Source organism: Aplysia californica, unplaced genomic scaffold, assembly GCF_000002075.1.
Source record: "Aplysia californica isolate F4 #8 unplaced genomic scaffold, AplCal3.0 scaffold00037, whole genome shotgun sequence".
Taxonomy (NCBI): domain Eukaryota; kingdom Metazoa; phylum Mollusca; class Gastropoda; order Aplysiida; family Aplysiidae; genus Aplysia; species Aplysia californica.
Window position 1 is genome coordinate 754,023 of NW_004797307.1, and position 26,101 is coordinate 780,123.

The 26,101-nt window shown below is 41.6% G+C and overlaps 1 protein-coding gene across 4 annotated transcripts in view; it reads left to right on the top strand.

Moving 5' to 3' along the window:
* Nucleotides 1–23,603, top strand: part of LOC101861266 (ankyrin repeat domain-containing protein 17) — a 52,386-nt gene extending 28,783 nt beyond the window's left edge. For all 4 annotated transcript variants that reach the window (XM_035973945.1, XM_035973947.1, XM_005091889.3 and 1 more), the window contains 18 exons: nt 540–685; nt 1,104–1,246; nt 1,700–1,913; nt 2,302–2,477; nt 2,840–2,901; nt 3,673–3,869; nt 4,808–5,034; nt 5,756–5,871; nt 6,656–7,309; nt 7,837–7,924; nt 9,803–9,943; nt 11,375–11,521; nt 12,018–13,612; nt 14,408–14,767; nt 16,556–16,738; nt 19,137–19,276; nt 21,278–21,433; nt 22,713–23,603. In XM_035973945.1, the coding sequence (XP_035829838.1) occupies nt 540–685; nt 1,104–1,246; nt 1,700–1,913; nt 2,302–2,477; nt 2,840–2,901; nt 3,673–3,869; nt 4,808–5,034; nt 5,756–5,871; nt 6,656–7,309; nt 7,837–7,924; nt 9,803–9,943; nt 11,375–11,521; nt 12,018–13,612; nt 14,408–14,767; nt 16,556–16,738; nt 19,137–19,276; nt 21,278–21,433; nt 22,713–22,748 (4,781 nt within the window). In that variant the 3' untranslated portion in view covers nt 22,749–23,603. The remainder of the gene's footprint in view (nt 1–539; nt 686–1,103; nt 1,247–1,699; nt 1,914–2,301; nt 2,478–2,839; nt 2,902–3,672; nt 3,870–4,807; nt 5,035–5,755; nt 5,872–6,655; nt 7,310–7,836; nt 7,925–9,802; nt 9,944–11,374; nt 11,522–12,017; nt 13,613–14,407; nt 14,768–16,555; nt 16,739–19,136; nt 19,277–21,277; nt 21,434–22,712) is intronic.
* Nucleotides 23,604–26,101: the final 2,498 nt, after the last annotated feature.

The window sequence follows — 26,101 nt, forward strand, 5'->3', positions numbered from 1 at the left end:
AGCTTCGATTTTTGCAGGACAAAAAATGTTCCAAATTGTCCATAGCATTTAAAACCCGTGTGCACATTCCCAGCAAAATAGGGATATTTGAGATGTAGGGGTGGTAACGTTGGCACAAGAAAGTGGACTATTGTGTAGAGAAGGTCTGTAGTGACCCCATTTTGGAGTCTCGTCAACTATTGCAGTTAAACCGTGATATTTTGATTTTTCTAAAATAAAGCCTTTTTTTGTAGTAAGGGGGCTCGCGGGTCGGGTCTACGGCCTCGGGGAATGATTTTAGATGTTTTACCTTTTTCACCCCATCGAGCCTCATTTTGTTTATACTGACTTTTCGTGGGTGGTTGGCGGGTGCTGTGGTGTGGTTTGCTCCTTCTTTCCTATCATACATCTGTAGACCCTATCTCCCCTCCTTTTTTGTGTATGTCACTCTCCTGTAACACAATCTATTCTTTGGCATTTATATGACCTTATTGTGTTGCAAGTGCCGTAAAACTCTTACTAAAACAAACATACTGACTTTTCTTCGTTTTTCTCTCCAGGGTTCACTCCACTTATCCTAGCAGCCACAGGTGGCCACGTGGATGTGGTGGAGATCCTGTTGGACCACAATGCGGACATTGAGGCTCAGTCGGAGAGAACAAAGGACACACCTTTGTCTCTTGCTTGTTCAGGTGGTAGATACGAGGTGAGGTGAACAACTGTCTCAGAGCTTTGTATTTATTAATCTTTTTACACTCTTGTAAGTTTCAGCGCTATTAAGGAGAGTTACACTCCAGTAAGTTATATCTTGAGTTTGTTTGGTGCATTGTACTTTATTTTTATATTTTTCTTTCTTGAAAAACATAAAATTTGTAATTGGAAAAAAGCTTTACGGTAATCAAGGAAGGAAAGATTTTTTAAAATATGAGACTAGCCGGACTGTTATGGGAAATCCCAACCGATTTTGGCGCTGTGTTCTCAGTTTGTTAAAACCGTGTTGAGCATGAAATCAGGAATTGGGGAAAAAAAAGATATACAGTAATATAGAAAAGGAAAACTTGTTATGTGAAAAAAGCTTGACTGTTACGTGAACGTTTACTAATTTGATGCTGGTGTTTTCTCAGGTTGTTGAATTGTTGTTGAACCGTGGGGCAAACAAGGAACACCGCAATGTCTCAGACTACACCCCCCTGAGCCTGGCTGCTTCAGGAGGATATGTCAACATCATCAAATTGCTTCTTTCTCACAATGCTGAGATAAATTCCAGGTACCAATTTTGTGTGTTTTAGTGTCGCGAAATGAATGTCTTTAAAAGTGGGAAACCTCAGGAAAAGTTTTAAGTCTGGTATTTTTTAATAAGGTGATCAAAGTAATATTTTGATAGTGAAGGAAATTTTGTTATTAAGACTCATATGTGGACAACATCCTTTTGGATCCAAATGTGGACAGCTTAAAACAGCTAAGAAGCACTGTTGTGACTTTATATTTTTGCAAGCTCTCTTCCTTCCTCTCCACCAGTATTGTCACAGATCCTCATTAACATGTGCTTTATTTGTGTTTACGATTGCCCATTTTTGTACAAACCTTTCAATTATAAAGTGTGTTTTACCACATTTAAAAAAAAAGTCTAAGGTTTTCCTGTATGACTTGTTGCTAAGGCTAAGGTCTTCTTATTAGGAGTAAATTGGAATGTGCTTCTGTTTTCCTTTTTTTTTTACAGAACTGGGAGCAAACTAGGCATCTCTCCACTCATGTTAGCGGCCATGAATGGGCACACTGCGGCGGTGAAGCTATTGCTTGACATGGGAAGTGATATCAACGCTCAGATAGAAACAAACAGAAACACGGCTCTTACTCTTGCTTGTTTCCAAGGCCGCCATGAAGTTGTCAGCCTTTTGGTGGATCGTAAAGCAAACATAGAGCACAGAGCAAAGGTAAGACCCATAGCATTGGAAAGGGTGGTTTTCTTTATTTTAATATCGTTTACCATGTTCTCTGTCTCAGAGTTTAGACATGTGCTACTTTTACTATTGCAGGTCTGTACAGCTTTTTGTTCCAGAATCAACAGACATATTTTTATCTGGCCATATTTTTGTCTCTCAATTTGAATTTGGAAGAGATGAAGTCTTAGTAGAGGTTTTGTATTTTTCTGCAATATTACTAAATGTTTATGATAGCTCTTATCGTTGTTATCTATCCAGTTTTTGCTATCTATCCAGCTCTTACTGGAGAATGGCAGTTAGTTTTTTTGTGAAATGTTCTTTTTTTATCTGTGAAAACAAAAATCAACGGGAAACAAATACCTTTTCTATCACTGTGTAGACGGGCCTGACACCACTGATGGAGGCAGCTTCAGGTGGCTATGTTGAAGTAGGCCGGGTGTTGCTGGACAAGGGAGCAGACGTGAACGCGCCTCCGGTCCCTTCTTCCCGTGACACCGCTTTGACCATCGCAGCAGACAAGGGGCACTATCGATTTGTTGAGTTACTCCTTCATCGGTATGTTTACAGGATTAAGCCTCTCATGTATGTCCTGTATTGTGTCGTAAATTTGGTTGCTTTATTAAAACTGAAATGTTTTGTGAGTTTTGAACAAAGAAAGGCTGTACAATCTTTTCATACAACTGTCCATAAATTGTGGGCCTGGAAAAATGTTACATGCTAGCAATTCAGTTGTGTGTGTAGTAGTCATGTATTATTATTAAAGCGCATAGAGATTGCTGTTAAGCATGGATATGAGCTATGCAAATGCTATTTATTATTATTATTATTATTATTTATTATGTCTAGTCTTAAATGGTGTAAATTGAAAATAGGAGGTGCTTTAATTTTTACTCTTGTTTTTTTCTTTTTCTATCCAGAGGGGCATCAGTTGATGTGAAAAACAAGAAAGGGAACTCGCCTTTATGGTTAGCTTGCAATGGTAAGTGTTTAGGAATTGAATGGGAATAATTTTTTTTTGTTTCATCAAATGCAAAGATTAATCTACTTGTTTGGATTAAAAAAAAAAATTTGGTCTTTGTTATATGTCGTGCTTGATTATTTCATGGTTCAGTGTATCTACTTGTCTGGTCTCTTCTTTTTATGTATATTTTACTCTCGAGTAACAACTCTTATCTTCAGGACCTGTATGACCAAGTACTATTGCAAGTGTCGCAAAACTCTTAGTAAAACTAAAAATAAACAACTATTTGACCTTTGCTCTAATTATTAATTTATAAGATAAGGTAAGAAAATACTTTATTGTCACAGAGGGAAATTTTTCTTGGCTCTACAAGACTTTAAAAACATGCAGATATACATAAAAATTTCAATTTTATGTCAGTCTCATTAAAATTCAATATGAAAAGAAAAGTAAAGCTGATAAATGTACATATCAGGTCAGATGCATCATTCAACCACAAGCAGGAATTTAATTACAAGACCTTTTAGAGTAACATAAATACATACTCGAAAAAGCAATACACATTGATGTTTATTCTGACAGTAGCCTTATACTAGATGGTTGGCGGGTACTCTGGTGTGGTTTACTTTTTTCCTATCAAACATCTATCGTCCTTATGCAGTTGCGAGCGCCATAATACCTCTACTAAAACTAACTAAAAAAAATTATATCCTTCACAATATTTGATCTTGCTTTTCTTGCCTCACTTGTATTGTGCTCACAGAGTGTTTTCTCCTCCTCCTCCTCCAGGTGGTCATAGTGATGTGGTGTCCTTGTTAGTGCAGGCTGATGCAGACATTGACAGCCAGGACAACCGGAAAGTTTCGTGCCTCATGGCTGCGTTTCGCAGGGGCCACATTAAAGTGGTCAAGTGGATGGTGAAAAAAGTTACTCAGTTCCCTTCGGAGAACGAAATAAAGAGATACATCACGACCATTACAGACAAGGTGTGTGGATAATTGTGTCTGTTGCTTGGCTGTTGACAAAGGGGGTGGTTGGAAGGGTTCTGGTGTCGTTTGCTCTTACCAGGGTTCGTACATGTCTTGGAAAACTGGAAAACTCATGGAATTTTGTTTTTATTTTCCAAGACTCGTGGATTTTCGGGAAATTGGCAAAAGTCTTGGAAAAACAAACTAGATCTATTGTAAAAATATTTCCTCGAAGTTTAGAAGGCCTTGTCTTTAGGCATTCTGAAGTATACCTTAATGTATTTTTGCATGCTGAATGAAAAATTTTCTTCCGATTGGAAAAAAGAAATCTGATCTTGAAAACTTGCAAAAAAAAATCTCCTGCTCAGTATGAACCCTGTCTTACTTTTTCTTAGTGTTTCTGTGGTTCTGTTTTGTTCCTTGTGATATGTACTCGTTATTGCACTGACTTTCAGTGCACTGTGAAGAACAATTCAATCAACCATATAACCAGTTGTAATATAGGACATTTCATCTGAGCATGTAATAAGAGCTGTCCATGAGTGAATATACCTCTTTTTTCTTACCCTGTCTTGTCTTTGAGTAAGACGGATGTTACTCAGAGTTCCCACTCAACTGGTAAATTGAGAAAAACCCCCAGGAATTTCATCTTTCCTATCAAACAACCATCGTCTTTATCTCCCCTCCTTCTTTTTTGTGTTTGTTACTCCCTTGTAACACTTCTAATCTTCGGCACTTACCTGACCGTATTGTGTTGCGTGTGGGTGGTTGGCTCTCCCCTTGTTCTTCTTTGTTTGTTACTCTCTTGTAACACCTCTAATCTTCTGGCGCTCATATGACCTTATGTAGTTGTGAGCGCCGTAAAACCTCTACTAAAACTAAAACTAAATCTGCATGTATAGTTGGTTATACTGAAAACTTTAGTTATACTAAAAACTTCCTTCCTGTGTCGCCAGGAGCTGCAGAAGAAATGCACCCAGTGTGCTGATGTGATAGTGTCTGCCAAAGACCGCCAAGCTGCAGAGGCCAACAAAAATGCTGACAGCTTGCTGGAGGAGATCAAACAGGAGAAGGAGCAGGCCGCACTGAAGGCTGAAATGGCGTCAAAGAGACGAGAGAGGAGGAGGGAGCGCAAGAAGAAGGGAAAGCAAAAGGACGAGAAGGGGGATAAAGACAAGGATAGGTGAGGGCATGACAAAGTGTTTACATGAGTAATGAAGAAATAATTTGTAAATGTAGATCCTCTTTGACTACGGATTGTCCCTCAAGCGGCATTTTGGGTTCTGCGTTTTAGTGGATCACCACATGGTGTTTTGGAGGTTCTTATTTTGTGGACCTCAAGATCTGCACGTGATTCTGTGCTACGTAAACTACCTATTTTCGCCCGTATTGCGATTCTCTGTCCATTACGAATAGTGTAAGTACTCACTCAAACAAATCCATCAATATTTGACTGAATTATTGCCGTTTTAAAGTAACTTTTGTGGCTGCCTCAAATTGGGTACATAAAATTGTGGAATCTCTCGCATACTGAAAGAGTTCACCATTGGTGAAAAGGAAAGGAAAATATAAACCTGCCAAAAGTACACCTGTGGTGTCTTTGCTTGTGTTACATTCGAAAATGTTAAAGTCAATGAAATCTCCATTTGTTCATGCCAATGATTTTGGAAATAGTGGACCAACTTATTAATGTTCTGTTTTTGTCATTATTGACAGGCATAGCAGTGACTCTCAAGGTTATATAGAACATGCGTCTTATTTTGTTTTCCAAATCACAATGTTTGGGATATATCTGATTCTTATAATTCATGGAACATTTTGATAAATTATTGCTAGATATTTATAAAACAGAAAGATGTTCAAGACGTTCCTGTTGTTTTAAAAACATTTTTGTTTATTCACAGTGGGAAGAATTCCTCACCAGAGCCGGATGGTGAGTCAGGATCAGGAAAGAAAGATGATGATGAGGAGGAAGAGGAGGAAGAAGATGACAGTAACCATGAATCACCTGCAAATACAAGTATGTTTGAGTTGATTGTTTTCATTTATTTTGTTTGAATTTCAATTTTTGGTGGTCCTTTGTGGGATGCTCTGTTAGTTCCAGTATGTATCATGCTGGACTATGAAGCAAACAGCCCTGGTTAAATCCCCAACGGGGAAATTTTGAACCAGAGTTTTCAAAGCACATAATCCACATGGCACGGTCCTGTTAGAGATGGGCTTCATGTAAGGATATTATGCTTCTTAAATAAATTATTACCAGGCTTGCCAACTGTCTGGAATTTCATGGGATGAGTTTTATCTCATACACTCTACGAATACCAGTCCCACTTGATGCAACTGCCTCATTGTTTTGTAATCTGATGTTTTAACAAAAATGTTGGCAAATGTGTTTTAATGTTGTAAGAGGCGCTACAACTATACACTTCTTTACCTACTAGTTTTTGGTAAATTACCCCAATTTGTTTCTGGACAGATTGTGTAACATGTTTACTTTCTGAGAAGTGCTTTCAGTTTTGTAGTACAAATATTGTTTGCATCAGCAGCATTTGTGGTTTAAAAAAAAATTGTAGACCGTTGATGTTTTCTGTTTCAGGTATGAAGTCTCTTGTTTTTCCATAGAATAGCTGTTTGTATGAAAATGTGTTTTGTTCGATAGTTTTGTGGTTTGTTCAGTGGCTTTTATTGTGTTTCGGCCACCTCTCCTTTTGTAAGTCATATTTTCAGCCATACCGATATAGGAAAAGCTTTCCAAGGTAGGTTACCCCACTCACATATTGCCTTTTTGTCTTCGTTTTTTTCAGTTACCAGCTCTGCCAAGACGGAGGTGCCTGGTAGGACTCAGAAAGGGAAGCCCGGCCTAGCTAACTCTGGGAAAAGCCAAGTCCCAGTCGAAAGTCAGCAAACATCAAGACTGCCACCCAATATGACGCCCAGCGTAGAGTTCAGCCCGCCTGCGTTGTCGCCCGCGTCCACAGCCAACAGCGGCACGGCGGCCGGCACCAGCCTGGCTGCCTCGGCGCGCGCCAACAGAGAGGCACGCAAGAAGCAGCAGAAAGCGGCTCGGGAGACGCGCAGGGAGGCGAGCGGCAACGATAGCGGACTGCGCCTCAACCAGAAGGTGGAGCTGAACAAGAAGCAGGTGACGGACGCCCTGCAGGTGACCCTGGCCAAGGTGAGCACGCTGATGGAGTCTGTGGTGACGGTGACGGCGGTCAGCGCTCAGGCCAACACGGCCAGCACAGTGCTGGTGTCCAGCAGCATGGGCCACGGCACACACCTGGTCAACTCCACCCGCGTCTCCTTCTCCAACACCATGGGAAACAATGCAACCTCGCACAGTGCCGGAGGGACTGGCAACGCCAAGGAAAATTCCAACAACGCTAGTGTCAATGGAGGGGGAAACAAGTCACGCTCCAAGAAATCCAATGACCTCATGAAACAGAGCAGTTCTACCGGTAGGCACTCGCTTTACTCTTTTTTTCTGTCAGTTTGTTCATATCTCGAATTGATAGCTTCTTTATTAATTAAAAACTTACCAGTTTGAGAAATACACAACCTGGTCAGAGAATCGGGAGGAGATGTTGATGGGCTTTTTGTTGGACTTGGTATTCCCTGTCATTACTTGTCTGGTCTGTTTGGGAAAGACATTTAAGACTATTTTTTCCTTATCAGTTTGGCGGATCATTGTACTGCTGCTGATTTACCTGCTGTAGACCAGTGTTCTATTTATAGGGTGGTCTTGCTTTTTATTTTACTCTTAAACCTTGGATACTGCTGGCACTCCTGGCCTTTACAAGTAGGCTGTGATGGTACTCTACTGGCCGACACAGAAGGAAAAAATTGTAGGAGAGTCCAGTAATTGGTCTGGTATTATATGAAATGCAATCTCACGGAAAAGGTTACTTTGTTTATGTGCTTGTGTCTCATCAGGTCCACCCAACATGTGCAAATGTTTTTCACTTTCATTTTTTGTCATGTGCAGGTATTGGTGATCTTGATGATTTTGGAGTTCCAATGTCAAACGTGCTGAAGAACTTTACAAATGGCAAACTGGGGATCAAGAAAATCAAGTAAGTGTTTTACCCCTCTTCTCTGGTAGATTTGGGTAAAATCTTATTTTTTTCCTCTTGGTTTTGTTTTTTTGGCAAGTGTTTTACGGCGCTCTCAACTGCATAAGGTCATATGAGTGCGCAGATACATTAAACTTTTTTCAGTGGGTTGAAAATTTCGAATTTTGCCCGGGTGGCGGCTGAAGCCTACTCGTATTGATTTTAGACCCCAAAGGATCTTAAACGTGCGCTACTCGCACACGGGACCTTCAAGATTTTTCGCCCGTGTCCGAGAAGGCTAGGTGTAGATCTTTCCTACCAGAAGATCAGAGGTGTGGCTGAAAGACAGTGGTAAGAAGGAGCCAAGGAGTAGCAGTAGAAAGGCTGTTGAAAGAGTCAGGAGCCCAGAGGAGGGGGCTAAGGAGGTGAGGGGGTTGGGCAGAAAGTGGAGACGAAAGCAGACGACAGAACATTGCTAGAGAGCAGAAAAGGAGGTGAAAGACAATTTTAGAGAACATTTTTTGGTCGCTACCTGGATTCGAACCCGCGACCTTTGAATGAGAGGTGAACACCTTAACCTCTAGACCACGATAGCCCCATTTGTTTGATTCCATTCCAATTTATAGTAAATGACATGAACATTTTAATTTTTTGGGGGCTATACTTTTGCAAATTTTTAAATATAATGATAAAAACCCCATTTTTATTTATGTTTATTTGGGGGTATTAACACATTACACCCTAACTCGCCCGAGAATTCCCTTACGCTCTCCACCCTCACTCTCCCGGAACCGCCCGTGCCGACCTAGTGTCTTTAGAAACTAAGTCTCGTCAAGGGCCGAGATTTTGATTTGCATAGTTATAGCAAAAAGTTTCTTCTTTTTTTTCGGGACAGCAGTTTTAGTATTAGAGCTGATCGAAGTGCGATCGCGTTACCGGCACTTCGGAAGTGTCTGGACTCGTTGAACAGCGACACAATTGAGTTTGAAAACGGAAATAACGATGGATTTGAGCAAAAACAAGCATATGACTAATCAGATGGCTCAGATTTTGATGAAAACGTTGTAGCAAGAGTTTGGGGCGATTCAGATTGATCAGATGGAGAAAATCTAGAATTTAGATTGAGGGCCCGACCGCAAGGCTGAGAGTGAGAGTGACGGGTCGGACACCCCGATTGAACTAAAGTTAAAACATTTCCAACAGTTTGCGCATACATAAAGTTATATTTTTCTGAAACTACATTCAGTTTTCTTTTTAACTTTTCTTTTTTCAGGATTTTTGGAATTGGTTTAGTATTTTTAAAATGTGTTTTTTAAAGGCTAGTATTCAGGGGAGGTGGGTTCTTTCCCCTTGCTTAGGATCTAACAATGGACTTCCCGTCCAGGCCCTTAGGGTGTAATGTGTTAACAAACAATACATGGCCGGTAGGTCATGTAATCTTAATCTACCGTTGTTCTGGGTACTCTCTCTTCTCCCCCCCTCCCCAATAGTCCTCGTTGTTCCTCCTTTTTCTGTTTGTTGCTCTTTTATAACACCTAATTTTCAGTACTTAATTTTGTTTGCTAGTGTTGTATAATGCTTTCTAAAATGTACCCGAAAAACTCCCAAGTACTGGTATTATTGTTCCATACAGAAGAGTGCTCCTTTCTTCCTCCCGCTCTGCCTGTCTCGTGTGTGTGTAGCTTTGTGGTGGTCGGTGTTTGATTTGGTGTGGTCTGCTCCTGCTTCTTGTCGCTGCATATGGTTCTGGTGAATTGTGTTGTGTATTGTTCTGTCTAAAGACATGAAATTGCTTCTAATGACGTCTACCTCTGTTTAGATTGATTTAGTGCTCTGATCACCTATTCAGTATAGGTTGGATTTCTTTTTAAAAAGAGATTTTCTTTCCATTTTCTTTAGTGACAACAAGAAAGAAATGTGGATTGAAGACTACAAGTATATTGAAAAGCCTGCGTCCATTAGAATGGCGTCAACAGCCCCAAGTCCACGCAAAGGGCAAAAGAAGGATGAAGGCTGGAAGGAAGTTGTTCGAAAAAATATGTAAGTAGTTTTAAGATTTAATTGGCAGTGGTTCAAACTATTGTTCATGTGTTATGTGGGAATATACAACCCTTAAAATTGGTTATTTTTCAGAATATTCTTTTTGGTTAAGTGTAACTTTTCATATTACTTTGGGAAAAATCACTGTGTTCTCTGACACTTTATGTTCACGTACAAGGTGTAGACCTGCATGTTTGCCGACAATCGTCTGAAATCCGACAATCGCGACCCGACCCGCGAACCGGCCGATGCTACCGCTAGACCGCCTGTATCAGTCAATGTGCGTAGTGTGAGGCCTGGCCGACTGCCAGCGACCCGTCGGCTTCGTCGGCACTTTCGTTTTCGTGCCGACCGCCGACGTGCGCACCGCCGACGTGCGCACCGCCGACTGCCGACGTCTCCGACATAATTGTCGGAACCTATGTAGAAATGCGAATACGAAAAAGGACGACAACTTAAATGATCTAGGCCTACTGTACTTTCAGTTTCGTGCTCGAGCGGCCATTTTGAATTTCGTTTGTTGACTAATTCAATTGTTCAGATTGTGTGGATTCATTCAAGTCCGACTCTCTTGTTCTAATCTAGATCTAGATTTATATAGATCATTATAGACCTCAATGAAGGATTCATATTCCAATTCTATTGTGTCAATCCCTATCATAGGTTGTGCTGTAATATTAGTATTGGTAAAAATAAGCATTTCATCAGGTGCGTGAATTATTTATTTATTTAGATCTAGATCTAGATCTAGACTCTAGATCTAGATATAGATCTAGATTCTAGATCTAGAATCTAGATCTAGACTCAGCTGAGTCCCTCTGTTTGGAATCGGATGCGGATTTCTAGTTCAAGGCCTATTCCTATTCACTTGTTCTACAAGATCTAGATCTAGATCTAGATTTATTTAGATTGCTAGATCTAGATCTATATATGGAGTATTCATATATGATATTCCAATTCTATTGTGTTATTGTTTCAAACCCTATAGCAATGTAGATGTTAGCATGGTCCTTGTTTGTTTTGGAGTGTGGTTTTTTAATTTTAATTTTTTTTTCCATTTAGGACTTGTTTTGGCCTTTTTACATGAGGCCCGTTGCAGGTTCTTTTTGGGGGTAGGGTTAGGGTTGTCTCTTCTTTATCAAGTGTTTGTTGGGGTGGTCGCTCGATACTCGGATATCCTTCCTTATGACACCCACAAAGGCTTTTTTTTTGGGGGGGGGGGGGGGGTGCGCAAAATTTTCAGACAATCTGGTTGAGGCTCACATGCAGGTCTAAAGGTGAAAAAATGAAACGTAAACTGGGTGATGGAAAAAAAGACCGAATACAAACAGTGGTTTGCCTTCTTTGAGTAAAAAACAAATGTTGCTTTTTCTACTGTGTGAGTTCCTTGAGAAAAAATTATTAAGAACATTTTTATTTTTTAATTTTAAGGTCCAAAAAGCTCTTGGTCCCAGCAAATGTGACGGCTCGGCTGATTGGAAAGGGTGGATGCAATATCAATGCCATTCGAGAGATTTCAGGAGCTCATGTTGAAGTGGAGAAAGCCAAAGGGAACTCTGACAGGACTGTGACCATAAAGTAAGTGGATGTCAGGGCATGCAAGTTGTAGCTGTTAGAATGAAATGTATTGTTCTTGTCATAGCCCTGTTATCTGTTATTCTGTCCAAGTAAAGCATTAGATGAGGGTCTTGAAGGCGACATTTTCTTTACTTATGGTATGGATGAAATTGTTTTGTACCTGGCGATCCACCAGTTTTCACTCTGGTCAACTCAATATTTGTGCACTGATAACATATATGACCAAAACCAATTTATAGTAGTTAAAAAAAATGACTGTACATTTGCTGCTTTGGAAAATTTAAAACAATTTTGAGAACTTAACAGGTTTTTAACATTATTTTGAATAGCTTTTGTTATTTAAAAAAAAAATTGTTCTCATTGAGAAAGTAGGAACTTATAAGTATTAATGGTGAGAATTCTTATTGCTTTGCATATATCCTGCTCTCTGGCTTAAAAACAAGTTTTGTTTTAGTACCCTCCCTAATGTTGAGCATGATTAATTTTTCCTAAACAGGGGTTGCCCTGATGCCATCCGGCAAGCTAACAATTTGATCAATGCAATGGTGGAGGAGCCTGATAAAGACATCTCAGAAATTTTAGCGAGAGCTACAAACAAAAGCCATAAGCCAGTGGCAGAGAAGCCCCAACAGCAGAAGACCCCGGTCTCCATTGCTGACTTTGCTATTGGCACTTTCACCCTGCCCACCACTTCCAATCATAGCACCAGCGTTTCTTCTGCTGGAAAATCCCCTGCTCAGGCTAAATCCAACAGGCAAGGGGGCACCCAGTCCAGCAATTCTCGTCCTGCCTCCACCCCTTCCAATACCATTGGGCCGACAATCGGAGCCTGGCAGAACCCTGTGCCGGGTCAGGTCACGCCTTCCTCGCCACGCAGGAGTCCGCAGAAGCAGGTCACGCCTAGTGCGTCTGGCGCCGGTGGGAGGTCAGCCCCTGCCAGCGCTGATAAAAGCTCGGCCCGCCAGCTGGTGTTTGGGGAGCAGCGAGGAAGCAAGCGGTCCAGCTCCCCGGTGTCGGTCACCTCCTCCTCTGCCTCTCTCACGTTCACGGCCACGGCGACCACCACCATCCGCGGTGTAGTGAGCAGCGCCTCTGTCGTCTCTAGCGCCAGCGTCAACAAAGGGCAGGACCCCAGACTGCAGAGCCACAGCAAACCGGGCGGCATCGCCAATGCCAGCGCTGGAAACGGTGGAAGCGCCCGCTACCAGCGGCACAGCGGCGCTGTTCCCGCTAGAATGGAACCCATGCCTCTCCCGATTGTGACGAGTGGCAGTAGCAACCACCCAGAGCGGAACCAGTCCAGCAACACGGCCCCAGCCACCCAGCCTCCCCCGGGCGAGTACTCTCCCTTCAACAACAACCTCTTCACCAATCTTTTGGCAAAGAAGGACGAGCAGGCAGACAAGATGGACTTTGCTAGTGTTGCTGCCGCCGGTGTGGTGACCACAAGCCCTAGTCCTCAAACGACCTCCAACCCTGCCGCCACCATCGCCAACAGCGCTGTGGACCCAGCACTACAAGCCAAGGCCCCTGGTTTTAAGATCCCTCAGAGAGGCAACTCCCCTCCCTACCGACCGGAACAAGATCCGAACATGAGAGGATACCCCATGAATCCGGGCCCCCCTGGAGGCCCAAGTATGGGAGGTGGCATCCATCACGGAGGTTCCCATTACCACAACCTGGAGGATTACATTCTGAGGAGATACCAGGAGAGTCATGCGATCAACCAGCTGCTCCACCCGATCATGATGGGTGCGCGTGGCATGCTGCCCCCTGGCATGATACACCAGGGAATGGGAGGCATCCCGATGGCACCCGGCCAGCAGCAGTTGCCTCAAAAGGAGGAGTACAGCAAGCCGCATCGTCCCATGACTCTTCCCGAGATCAAAGGTGCCCTCAATCCAAACGCTCCGGAGTTCCAGCTGTCGGGGACTGGTCAGCCCCTGGTGAATGGCTTTGAACCACCCAGTAGCCTCTTCAACAGCATGATGGGAATGGTGGGCCGCTCGGCCATGGGCCAGAATGGACCGGATGGCCTCAGCCCGAGCTCCAGTCCCAACCCAGGGTCGGGCATGCCTGGCTTGAATCCGGGTAAGTCTCAACTTTGAAACATTGCACTATTGTTAATGATTTACATTTGATATCTTGTCATTCAACATGGCTTTGGTTTGCGCCTTTTCCACTTGAAGCGCGCAGAGCGCAAAATCTTTAGTCTCCTTGTACTAGAAAGCAGATGTGAAACAATACTATACCTGTATTGCGCATAGATCTAGCACCCAAATCCTGATCATGGCGACACTGTAATGTAGCACTCGTGCTAGGTCTACTCAACATTTTTCCATAAGTTTTCACTCCTATTTTTGTAAACAAACGAAACAGGAGTTGAACAAGTGCTAAAGTCTAAAAGAGCTTTCCTGCAACATTTTTGTTGCTATATTATACTGTCGCCAATGGGCATCCTGTGGGGGAAAGACGGCTTCTTACCGTCGCCAATGGGCATCTTGTGGGGGAAAGACGGCTTCTTACCGTCGCCAATGGGCATCTTGTGGGGGAAAGACGGCTTCTTACCGTCGCCAATTGGCATCTCATGGGGGAAAAATGTTGAGGTGTACATGCTTGTTCTACTTAGACGTGAAAGAGATAACACAGAGTAGGTGTAAAGGGGTTTGTTTATTTGGGGGTGTGTGTGTGTGTCTGCCACTTCAAAGATTAGCTTTTCCAAATTGTTAGGAAGATGCCTGCCTATCTACATTTTGTGTGTGAGGGAGACGAAATGAGAAAAGACTCGTGCTTGTTTTTGAAATAACATATGTGCTTTAAAAAAAAAGAGACGTTCCCAGGTATTTTTAGTTTTTGTCTGACGAAGTGTTGCCCTATTTTTCCCAGGTTCCCTGCCTCACATGATGCAGCAAAACCCGGACCTGATGGGCAACCCCAACCTCCAGTACATGCTGCAGCATGCTCGTCAAGCAGCGGTGGCCATGGGTGGGGGCGGTGGCGGAGGAGGGAACAGCCCCCCTCAGCTGGGGACCTCCCGCCTTTCCTCCAGCCTCAACTCTGGCATGGGTCAGGCCGGCCAGCCCCACGGATCCCCTCCCCAGGGCCTGATTGGGCCGCCGGGGATGATGTCTGGGGGAGGCGGGCCGTCCAGCTTCCTGTCCCAGTCTCAGAACCAGCCGCCGCGGCCTCACTCCCCGCTGCAGAATCTGTCTGGTCGACCCAGTAGTGCGCCCTCCGTGCAGCCAGGTGGGTGCTTGCTTGTTCTTTGAGTGTACTTTATGTCAGTGATCTCGTAAGAACAAAATGTCCGTTTGATGCTATATTTACTGTTCTCAGTTTTCATTTATCTGTCAGTGTAAGTTGTTTCATGTCATTGGGAGCTTCATTCTATTGAACAATAGTTTAGAAAGATGTGAGTACTGGTGTTAATAGGAAATATTAGTTAGAAAAGAAAGCCAAGCAAATACAAGTAACTTTTCAAGTTTTGTAGACCGTATTCGACCATGAGAATGAAAAGTTTTGTTTTGGTCAAGGTTTTTTTCCTAAATAAAGCGATTTCGGATTAAATTATGTATTATGTAAGCCGAGCTCCCAATGATAGATGCTCACTGTGATTATTTTATTCTTAATTGTGTCTAACATGTACAACATAACGTATGACTAACATGTACAACTTACAATGATCAAAACTCACAAATACCGTGTATGAAGCTTGGCTCTGGCACAGACTGGTTTACTTTGAGCTTTTCCTGCCTTGAAACAGGCAGGACTGATCTCACCACTTGAAGCGAAGCATCTTTTACTCCTATTTCAGTTTGTGAAGACAACATAATTTAAAAAAAAATTTTTTTTTAAGCTGCAGGGGAGGGGTAATGAAGGTTGGGGTTTTTTAATGTTCAACGTGTTAGACATTTTGTCGCCTGAGAACTAATTTGTCCAAAGTGCTCTCTGTCTATAGTAAAGTACAATTTGGACACGGTAGTTCTGAGGCAACGATTTGGTAGGTTTAGGTTGCTTATTTACATACATTTGAGCGAGCTCAAACTGCCTTTGCTGTTGAACCAAAGTGCCAGAGTCCGGGTAAAAGAATATTGTCGTTCAGAATAGGGTGCTTTGAACTTAAAACAAGCTAAACGTGAAATGTCTGGTCTCAGAAATGTTTTGAAGCAGTTCTTTTAAATAATTTTGAAACTCAAGAAGAAGCATTAGTCAGCAGTTTGACAGTGGGGAGGATTATAGTCTGAGGGGACATACAATGGAGTCCATTAAAACTGAACATGGTCAATCCTAAACCATCGGTAAACCGAATGAAAATAAAATCCCTTATTTATTTCCTTCTTTGTCTTTGTGAGATAACTGTAGATTGGCAGAAATGCTTCCATTTGTAAAGCAAAAAGAATTCTGAGGGATATGTGTAAAAATTTTGGACCAGAGAGAGAGAGAGCCTTTGTTAGTGTGTTCTTTGCCTGCATCTATCACACATATCAATACTGCAACACACTTTGTACAGACCTACTAAAAAAAAAGATAGCCAATGTGTGTCTGTCGACTGACCTTCGGTTAGTCACAACCTATTTTCTTTGCGAAGTTAGTTCACATAGATATAGAACACATGAGCACATAGTGGATGTGGTTTGGTTCATGAAGTTTCACGGCATTGAACTTTATCACTTCTCTTTACTAGCGCAGAGTGCAGTACAGTGTGCTGATCTGCTCATATAAATTTATTCAGTATGATTGTTCGGCAGATTAAGCAAGCTGGCAAATGTCGGAAGAGAAAACACAATACATTAAGCCTACTGTTCAAATTGCAGTTACGAAAAGAGGTAGATGAGAAAAATAAACTTTTAAAGTGAAATTTGCTGCAAATTCCAACTGTCATTACCAACTGAAAATGTTGAATTTGTCCACGCGCTCATATGACCTTATGCAGAGCCATAAAACACTTTTTACAAACAAAAAAAAAGATGTGTAGAGAGAAGATACACAAAGGGAACACACATGTTGATCAACATTCACTTTCTGCAATCCCAGATCCGGGACCCATTGGGCCTCCACGTAGTGGCTCCCCCGTGTCCAGCCGCACTCCACCACTGGAGATGAACAAGCACATTCAGCCCATAGGGGGTGAGCGGAAGAGGGGTTCTGGCAGACCGGCTCCTGCCCCCAACGCTGCCTCTTTTGGTAACCTGTGGGGCTTCAACAATGCTGCCTCAGGTGTGTTATGTGGGTGCTTTTTTTTTTTTTTTTTTGTTTTGGGGTGGGCGCTCATGGAAGAAAAAAAAGGGCACAGCTCATAAGATCATGAGTATTTATTGTCATATTATTTGTTTTCTAAAGAAGTGTTTCTTTGACAGTATTGGCGAGGAAACTACCTGCAGGGGAATGATTTGTATGTCAGTGTGGTAAAAACATGCAGTGCTGGTCAGTACAAAGAAAAGTGTCTAGAGCTTCATGTTTATTTTTCTCTTTTTCCCTGTCTTTGAAGCTTGACGAAAACATTCATATAAGCTCCGCACCTCCCTGGCACTACCGTAGAATTTGTTCTTTGTTCATGTCGCCAGTATCAGTTCTGATTGTGTGTTATTATATGCGATGAAAGAGTAGTAAGCCGCTGTGTTTTGTATTGATGAATTTTCTTTTGGTTTCCTCGTCAATATTTACGAGATTCTCAAAATTGATGGAAATGACTGGGAAAAAGGTTTACTAGTGGACAAGGAAGTGGATTTTGGACAGAAAAATTAATCATCAATCATTGTTTGGACTCTAAAGTTACATAAGATATGGATATATTAGTCAATGTGAATTTTTTCTACAGCCCTGCTTTACTGTTTATTCTTTGTAGATTATGTTTTAAAACCAGGACTGTTGTGTCTAACCAGTGCCTCTGTTTTGTTGATATTGTTTAACACATTACACCCTAAGGGCCTGGACGGGAAGTCCATTCCTAGATTCTAAGCAAGGGGAAAGAACCCACCTCCCCTGAATACCAGCCTTTAAAAAACACATTTTAAAAATACTAAACAAATTCCAAAAATCCTGAAAAAATAAAAGTTAAAAAGAAAACTGAATGTAGTTTCAGAAAAATATAACTTTATGTATGCGCAAACTGTTGGAAATGTTCTCACTTTAGTTCAATCGGGGTGTCCGACTCGTCACTCTCACTCTCAGCCTCGCGGTCGGGCCCTAGATCTAAATTCTATAATTTCTCCGTCTGATCAATCGGAATCGCCCCAAACTCTTCCTATAACGTTTTCATCAAAATCTGAGCCATCTGATTTGTCACATGCTCGTTTTTGCTCAAATCCATCGTTATTTCCGTTTTCGAACCCAATTGTGTCGCTTTTCAACAAGTCGAGGCACTTTCGAAGTGTCGGTAACGCGATAGCACTTCGATCAGCTCTAATACTAAAACTACTAGCCCAAAAAATTTCGTTTCGGTATCAAACGAAAGAAGAAACTTTTTGCTATACTATGCAAATCAAAATCCCGGCCCCAGAGTCTCGTCAAGGCGAGACTTTCGTTTCTAAAGACGCTGGGTCGGCGCGGGCGGTTCCGGGCGAGTCAGGGTGGAGCGCGTAAGGGAATTCCCGGGCGAGTTAGGGTGTAATGTGTTAACCAAAATGCCACCACATTTCCATGCCTTTGTTCCAGATGAACTGTTGTACTTAAGTGATAAAGTTTGTTGCTGGAAGTAGTTGTAAATTTATTAACTTGCCAGTCAGGGGACCCGGATAATGTCAGCTTTTGCTTTATATATTGCATTAAATATAGCTTCATGTCGGCTGTGTTAGCAATTTCTTGATGCCAAGGATTCTGGTCCACTGTTAATAGTTTCTTGCATTTCATTATTTTTTTAATTAGTGATGAATAAATGCATGGAAAAAGTTTTGAGAAGTTGTATGTAACTGTGGAAACTGAAGTATTATTCAAGAGCAGAGTGATTACACTGGTGTCAATATTGGTTTGCTCTCTCTGAATGTAAACAATGTTTAGTTAGTATTGTTTTACATTGACGTATGTATTCTTTCTTCCTCTGATAATGATTAAGGGGCGAGCGCGAAAAGATATGATTTTGTGAAAGCTGTCCCGCAACTTTTACTGTGAAGTTTTGTCGACCATCACAAGTATGTGGAGATACTGGCCTGATACAGACTGGGAACAAAGTCAACTAACCCCTGATATCTTATATTTACACACCACTATGATTTTATTATGTTATAAAATAATGGTAGTAGGGCAGCACATGTTCATGGTAACAAAAACAATTAAAAAAAAAGAAATTAACGTGGCTTGAGTTGAAGGCAAAGGCTATAAAAGTGCGTTTTGGTTTACTCTGAACTGACCAATGGTTACAGCCACTGTCATCGCATATTGACATATGCTCTCTCTCTCTCTCTCTCTCTCTCTCTCTCTCTCTCTCTCTCTCTCTCTCTCTCTCTCTCTCTCTCTCCCTCTCTCTCTCTCTCTCTCTCTCTCCCTCTCCCTCTCTCTCTCTCTCTCTCTCTCTCTCCCTCCCTCCCTCCAAACAAACATCATTGATATTTTGCATTCACACAGTCGAGTTGATGGGTTTGTAAGGAGCATAGCCTAGCGTTGATGTTTCTATCCACAGTGCCCGGGGGTGGCATGGTCTACCATCACGGAATGAACGAATCTGGTGATGAGGGCCTTGACTACGGGCTGCAGGGGCCTGTGCAGTACGACGCTACTGGCATAGCTTCTGGTGACGCCGACCACAATAACATAACTCATGTGAGTGGATGGCTGGTCTCAGTGCTTGCTTGAGGAAACGGAAGCACATGATGCATAAATAGAGTCGTTAATTGCTTGGGAGGAGGGGGGGGGGAGGAGGGAGAACATGACTCGTGTGAGTAGATGGGTGGTCTCAGTGCTTGTTTGAGGAAAGAGAAGCACGTGATGCATAAATAGTTTTTTTGGGGTTTTTTTTATAGTAGAGGGTTTTAAGGCGCTCGCAACTGGGGTGGGTGTCAACAGAGAAGTCTTTACAGGGAATCAGACTTGCTCTGCTCACCATTCTAGCCTCAACAGCACAAGGTCTGCTTCAACTATCAAGGCACCCCGGAAGTAGCAGGTCACAAGAGAGTGACAAATATACAAAAGAAGTAGAGGAAATGACAATAGTAAGGATTAGGAAAGAAAAAGCAGCAGTTCCCTGTTGTAGATCAGGTACAGTCATGAGCGTGACATGAATCAGCCCTTTTACAATTCTACTGTGTTTGAACGAGAAATGTCCCCCCTTAGGGAATGGCCTAAAGACACTACAGTCAGTGGCACTGCCACGGTGGAAAGCATAAATAGTTATTTGCTTGGGGGGAAGGGAGAAAAGAACATAACTCATGTGAGAGGATGGGTGGTCTCAGTGTTTGTTTGAGGAAACAGAGGCACATGATACATAGATAGTCGTTAATTGCTGGGGGGGGGAAGAAGAAGACACACTTTGTCTACCCTGGAATGGAATATCTCAAAAGGTCACTGTGTGTACCGTCAAGGTGACGTCATTAAGGAGACTGAGTAATTCATGTCTGTGGGAACACTGCAGTTGTACTGTGTAAAGGTGATTTTGAGGAAATTTAGAACAACTTTTAATGTCCCCCTTCTGGTGATGTGGGAACAAAAATTTATTTATTTCAGATTCAGTGAATGGCATACCACCATGTATTTGAAGCTTTCTGCAGCTGTATTTTTGCTTCAGAATTCTGCCCTATTGTGATTGTCTTTCTTCATCACTTACTTGAGGTGTTGTGAAATCAACTGCTGAATCCTACTTTAAAACATTTTTATTTATTCTTTTATTGTTTTGTTGTGTTTTTGTTTCCTAACTTTGTATGACCACCATTATGTTGTTTTGTATTTAACTTTAAACCCTCTTGTGGTAACTTATTGACATGTCGGCCCTTGAAAGCAAAATCATCTCATGTGCCAAAATTTAGGAAATAAAACCCCAGTATGAATAAATAACATACTACATTGAATATACAAATTTTATTTTTTTAAAAACAAAGAAGAATTCTAAAGAGTGATTGTAGTACAAATCACAAGAAGTCATAATTTTCAGTCACTATTTGCTCCAATTAGTGGTTATGGAACTTAAGACAGGTTTATTTTCATGGCTCGTTACTATGTTGCTTGTGCTTTGGATCACAGTCTTTGGTTGAAATGGCGCTCTCGTCTTACAGTAGAGAATGTTAAAACTTTAAAAAAATTATTGATATTGTTTTGTTAATTCAGGTAGTTGTGTTAGCATTGATCTTTTTGTGTTTTAACAGATAAGTCATACTTTTTTTCTCTGTTAATATTTCTGTCTGTCTTACTTTCTCCGTGTGTGTGGTTGGCGGGTGTTCTGATGTGGTTTGCTTCTTCTTTCATATCAAACGTCTATCGTCTTTATCTCCTCTTCTTCTTTTTTGTGTTTGTTACTCTCTTGTAACACCTCTAATCTTTGGCACTTATATGACCTTATTGTGTTGCAAGTGCCGTTAAACTCTTACTTTGGCGCTCATATGACCATATGCAGTTGTTGCGAGCGCCATAAAACCTCTACTAAAACAATCTCTTACTAAAACTAAACTTACTTACTCTGTACACCTGATTACTTTAGTTGTGTTGCTGTGCTTCTTTTCTCTCAAAGAACTCAAAACAGAAAACATACTATCTATCTGAGTTTCTAATGTGCTATGTCTGCCACCTGAGTGGATGTTGTAATGTGATTTTCCTTTCTCTTCCCCGTTCCAGGCCTCCAACATGATGGTGCCTGGAATGTATGGCAATGGCGGCCATTTCCCCATCGGGCCCATGTTCCCACCCAAGAGTGGAGCGGGAGATTCCCAGAATCCTCCGCTGTGGAACCCCAACATGACACCGGCTCCATCTGACCAAGGCGACAATGAGGTATGAGGTACTCCAGCGAGCTATAGGGGAGTCTGCTCAAACTGAACACAGTTAATCCGAAACAGTGCTCCCAATCTTCCGTATTTTGGGAGAAATCAGTACTTTCTGTCTCTTCCGTACATGCTCCCCATCCGTAAAAATGTGCAGTTGGTCGGCAATATATTTTTATCTGAATTGATCGAAATCTGGCTAGCCATGATAACGAACTTTTTGTGCCAATTTCCTGCTTTCTTTCTTTCATTCTTTCTGTTTATCTTCAGATTATTGCAGCGGCTGGAAAATCTGCGCTTTGGTCAAGTAAATGGACTTGTTATTGTAGAAAAAAATCACTGTCGGAAATAAACTTTTTTTTTGCAAATTTGTGTAGATCTAGAGAAATTGTCAGTGCAATGATTCTATGGGAGGGTGATAAGGACGTGCTTTTAAACATTGCCAGCAATGGAAAGATTTGTTGATGGAGAAATCAAACAAGACGAAATCTTGGTGAAAAAAATGTAATGGGTTGTTGGCCGTCTCTCCAAAAAGGCTTCCAAATGTCATTTTCAACCCTCTAAAAGAACTGAATTTCAATTTCTTCGTGGTAATTTGTTTCCCGACAGTTTTATAATCAATGTCTTTTCTTGACAAGTTCATGAGTTAGTATCACAGGCTAATCGTTTTGCTGTGCAGTTCTGGGATGGGTGTACTTTGAGAGGACCCACAAGGACAGATTGCTCTCTAATATTTGATGTTAATGCTTGAAAAGGATGTTAGTTTTAATCCTTATAGGGGATTTTTATGGTCCTTTTCTTGACTTTTACAACAGTCTCTTTCAGTTTCCAATTGGCACTGTGATATCATGGTCTGATTTGTTGGACTTGAAAAATTCTGCTTTCTCCCAAGGGAGTCATCATGTTTTGCAATGGTTTCAAGAGCTGAAGACTTATAGAATTTGTATACCTTCACTTGAAAACAAGGTCAAATATTAAAGGCAACAGTTTCGCCTTTCATTAATACCGGGTATTTGTGTCTAAGTTCCGTAGTGTTTGGCAAAAGTCAGCCTTTTCATACAGACAGATTTTCCTTCTTGTTTATAGTTTGCGGACAGAAAAAACAGGGCCACTTCTTATTTCCCTCCCTTGCATCTTTTTTAGCGAGATAATGACAGTGTGCAAGAAGTCCACCTGTCTTTTAAAAATCCTTTTTTCCTTTGGGCAGTGTAAGACAATTTTGACCGTGTTTTAGCATGAAATGGACCAAGGAAAACACCCAGTAATGATATATCACTTTTGTGTTTCAGAGATGGCAGACGTGGAGTCAGCAAGCTGAGATGTAAAGAAAAAAATTACTTTGGATTCTGTATTCTACTTGTTAGTGCTCATATATGCATTTCTCCCCCTCTTGTTTTTGGAAATTTTGAAGAAGAAAAAAAAACCTTCCTTCTCCAAGGGTCGTTTTAGATTCTGACTCAAGAATTTCACCAAGCTGTTTTTCTTGAGCTCATGTGGAAATAACTTGTCCTGTGTATTGTTGTGTAGATGACGTCTTTTTGCCTTTTCTTTTCCTTCTCTAGCTTTCTTTTTATGTTTTTTCCTCTACATTCGTGGCTGTCTTCAAGTGTCCCTCCTGAACATGGGAACTGAATGGGAGGGGGAAAAGAAGTCCACTTTGCTCTGCCTTCTCGTTGCTTTTTGACTGGTCAGACGACAATTATCGTTCAGACTTAATTTTCGACAGATTTATCTCAAAGGAACGGCTCAGAAGAGCGAAACAACGGTTTATCCGCACCAATAAAGTATGAGGACTGAATCGTTTGCATGACTTTTAAGAAGTAAGCATCTTTGATGTCTGGGTTATTTTTTTTATATCTTTTTTTTTTTTTTTTTAAAAAGATTTGAACCACGAACTATGTGACATTCTCACTGGTGAAGGATAATGAATGTCTGTTGTCCCTGTGGTATAATGTACACCGAATCTTGATTGGGGAAAAGAAGGGTGTCGTGGGACTACCTTTTCATAGATGTATCACACAGAAGATACACTGCAGGCCTCTACAGGCCTAACAAGATTGTATTTTACTGTTTTCTTTCTCCTTCTATCTGGCGGGCCTTTTGTCTGCCTTCAGCCAGAGAGGAGTGGGTGTAATACATTAAAAATTCAAATAAAAAATAAAGCAAGTGATGAATTCATGCACACTTTGTTGTTCAGTTTTGTATTTTAAAAAATTTTGTTTGTATTTTATTTAGAAAATGTTTTGCAACCCACAACCTTGTGTGTGGTGGGAGCATGCTATGGTGTGGTTTGCTTGTCCTTTCATATCAAACATCAACCATGCTCTTCCCCTTTCTTTGTATGTTACTACTCTCTAGTAACACCTCTAGTCTTCAGCTTTTATCTGACTTATTTATGTTGCATGTGCTGCAAAACTCTTACTATACTAAAAAAGAAACAACATAAACCTCAATGAAGCTAACATGTGTGGCTTATGCTAAGACAGAAGGTTAGAATTGGGTTCGTCCCAAGTTTTATTCTCTTCAGCATTTCGGAGTGTATTCTTTCCTTTTGCTGTGGGTTTTCTTGCCATGAGAGGAATTCAACACACTATAGCAAAATGAATGTCGAAGATTATTTAACCCTATCTGTACGCCCTGGGGTCATTTTATACCCCTGTGGTTGTATTGTTCACATATGAATACAGTGCTGGGATTCAACGAGATGAGATAGATCCCCCGTTTTTTCCTTTCTTTAAAATCAATAAAAGTAACCCGGGTTCAACGAGCACTTAAATCAGCGAGCTTGGATTCAACGAGGTCGCTTCCAGGGTGAACAGCCCCCGTAGACGTGGCTTCGCTCATTTTTCTCCCAGAACGAACTTGATCTATTCCGGGAAATCTTCCATTGCATCTGCATTGTGAACCATTATTCACTTAGCCGATTGCATGCGACCAATCAGCGGCCTTTTAAAATACCAGCACATGTGTTGTTGGCACGCGCACGTGTCTACTCTGGCGAGTGTCGGGGTCGGATGGGTGGCCTTCACACGTGTAGCTGTGTTTGCGTGTCGGGAGGGGGGGGGGGCACTAGCGGTCCGGGTGTTGAACGTCGCATATATACAAACGTGCCAGTCTTTTTTCCCCCTCGGCAACTGATCATTATTACACAATAATAAGTTAGTCTTGAGCTAGATCTACGTAATGAATTGTGTGCTGGTCTATGGAATCAAAAGTTGCCGTATGCTAGGCTCTACACAGCAACACAAATTTTTCCTCGTAAACAGTCGAGATGACACAGGCGTGGGCATTTGAACGAATCGTTTTTTTTTTTACTCAGCTCATAATAATAATATGCAGGCATTGCAGGAACTACTTGTGACTTCTCTTTATACATTACTTGCTTAGTGCCTGTAATTGTCTACACAAAGCCTAGTGTTTGCTATAACGAACACTCGGATTCAACGAGGTTTTAGGTCAGGCCCGGCGACCTCGTTGAATCCGAGTTCCACTGTACATGCACTTTTAGTACGAAGATCTCTGAAACTTTCCGAATTTCTCAAACAATCATTTTGACAGACTGCTATGCAAAGCGTACGGATCGGATTAACGAGTAAATTTCCTCTTTGGAAAGTGGTGGCACAAAGGTCCCCAGGCATGGATACGATAGTAAAATATGACGTACGGATAGGGTTAATGACAATGTTCATAAGGACTTTAACCAAATTTCCTGGTCACTGGTGGGCAATTGCATTAAATGTTATGGGCTGCAGTTTTTACTATGAGTGAAGTGAGTGATCAGCGTGGCTGATCTTCGCTGACGGAGTGTTAATATTCAGGTGTCAGCCGCTGGGTTTCTCCACCCCAAGAATGCTTCACTATTTTTGTTGTGTACATATTTGTCAGTCGAGTTTGAGTGTCCTTTTCTGCTGGACATCTGCAAAGTGTTTTGGAATCAACTCCCTTCTTTATTCTGAGCCTGAGGTACACTTCTGTAAATAAACAGGATCACAATTATGACGGGCGTTAAAAAAATACTGAAACGAATAGATCTAGTTCTAGGCTCACGCTGTACACAGTACTTCAGTGATCCAACTTTTGATTGCAACATAATCTGTGCTTTTCTTACAGGTATTATGATAGGACCTTGGAAGCCATGATAGTTTTTTTACAGCGTCTGTGACCAACAAAAGCACTAGATCATGAGACGATGATTACTTTATTACAAATTTAGTAGTGGTTTTACGGCACTTGCAACTGCATAAGGTCATATGAGTATGAGCGCCAAGGGGTGGGTGTCAACAGAGAAGTCTTTACAGGGAATCAGGCTTACTCTGCTCACCTCTAGCTTCAACAGCGCAAAGTCTGTTTGACTTTCAAGGCACCCTTTAAATAGAGGGTCACAGAGTGTGACAAACATACAAAAGAAGTAGAGGAAAAAATGACATTAGTTAGGATTAGGAAAGAAAAAGCAGCAGTTCCCTGTTGTAGATCAGGCACAGTTACATGTATGAGTGACATTGATGAATCAGCCCATTTACAATTTTACTGTGCATGAACGAGAAATGTCCCCCCTTTGGGAATGGCCTTAAACTTAAAGACACTTCAGTCAGAGGCACCGCCCCGCGGGGTTCAGATAGTTAGATTTTTGCTGTTTTTATGTTTATTAAAAAGTATGACAGAAAACCATGCTTTCTTA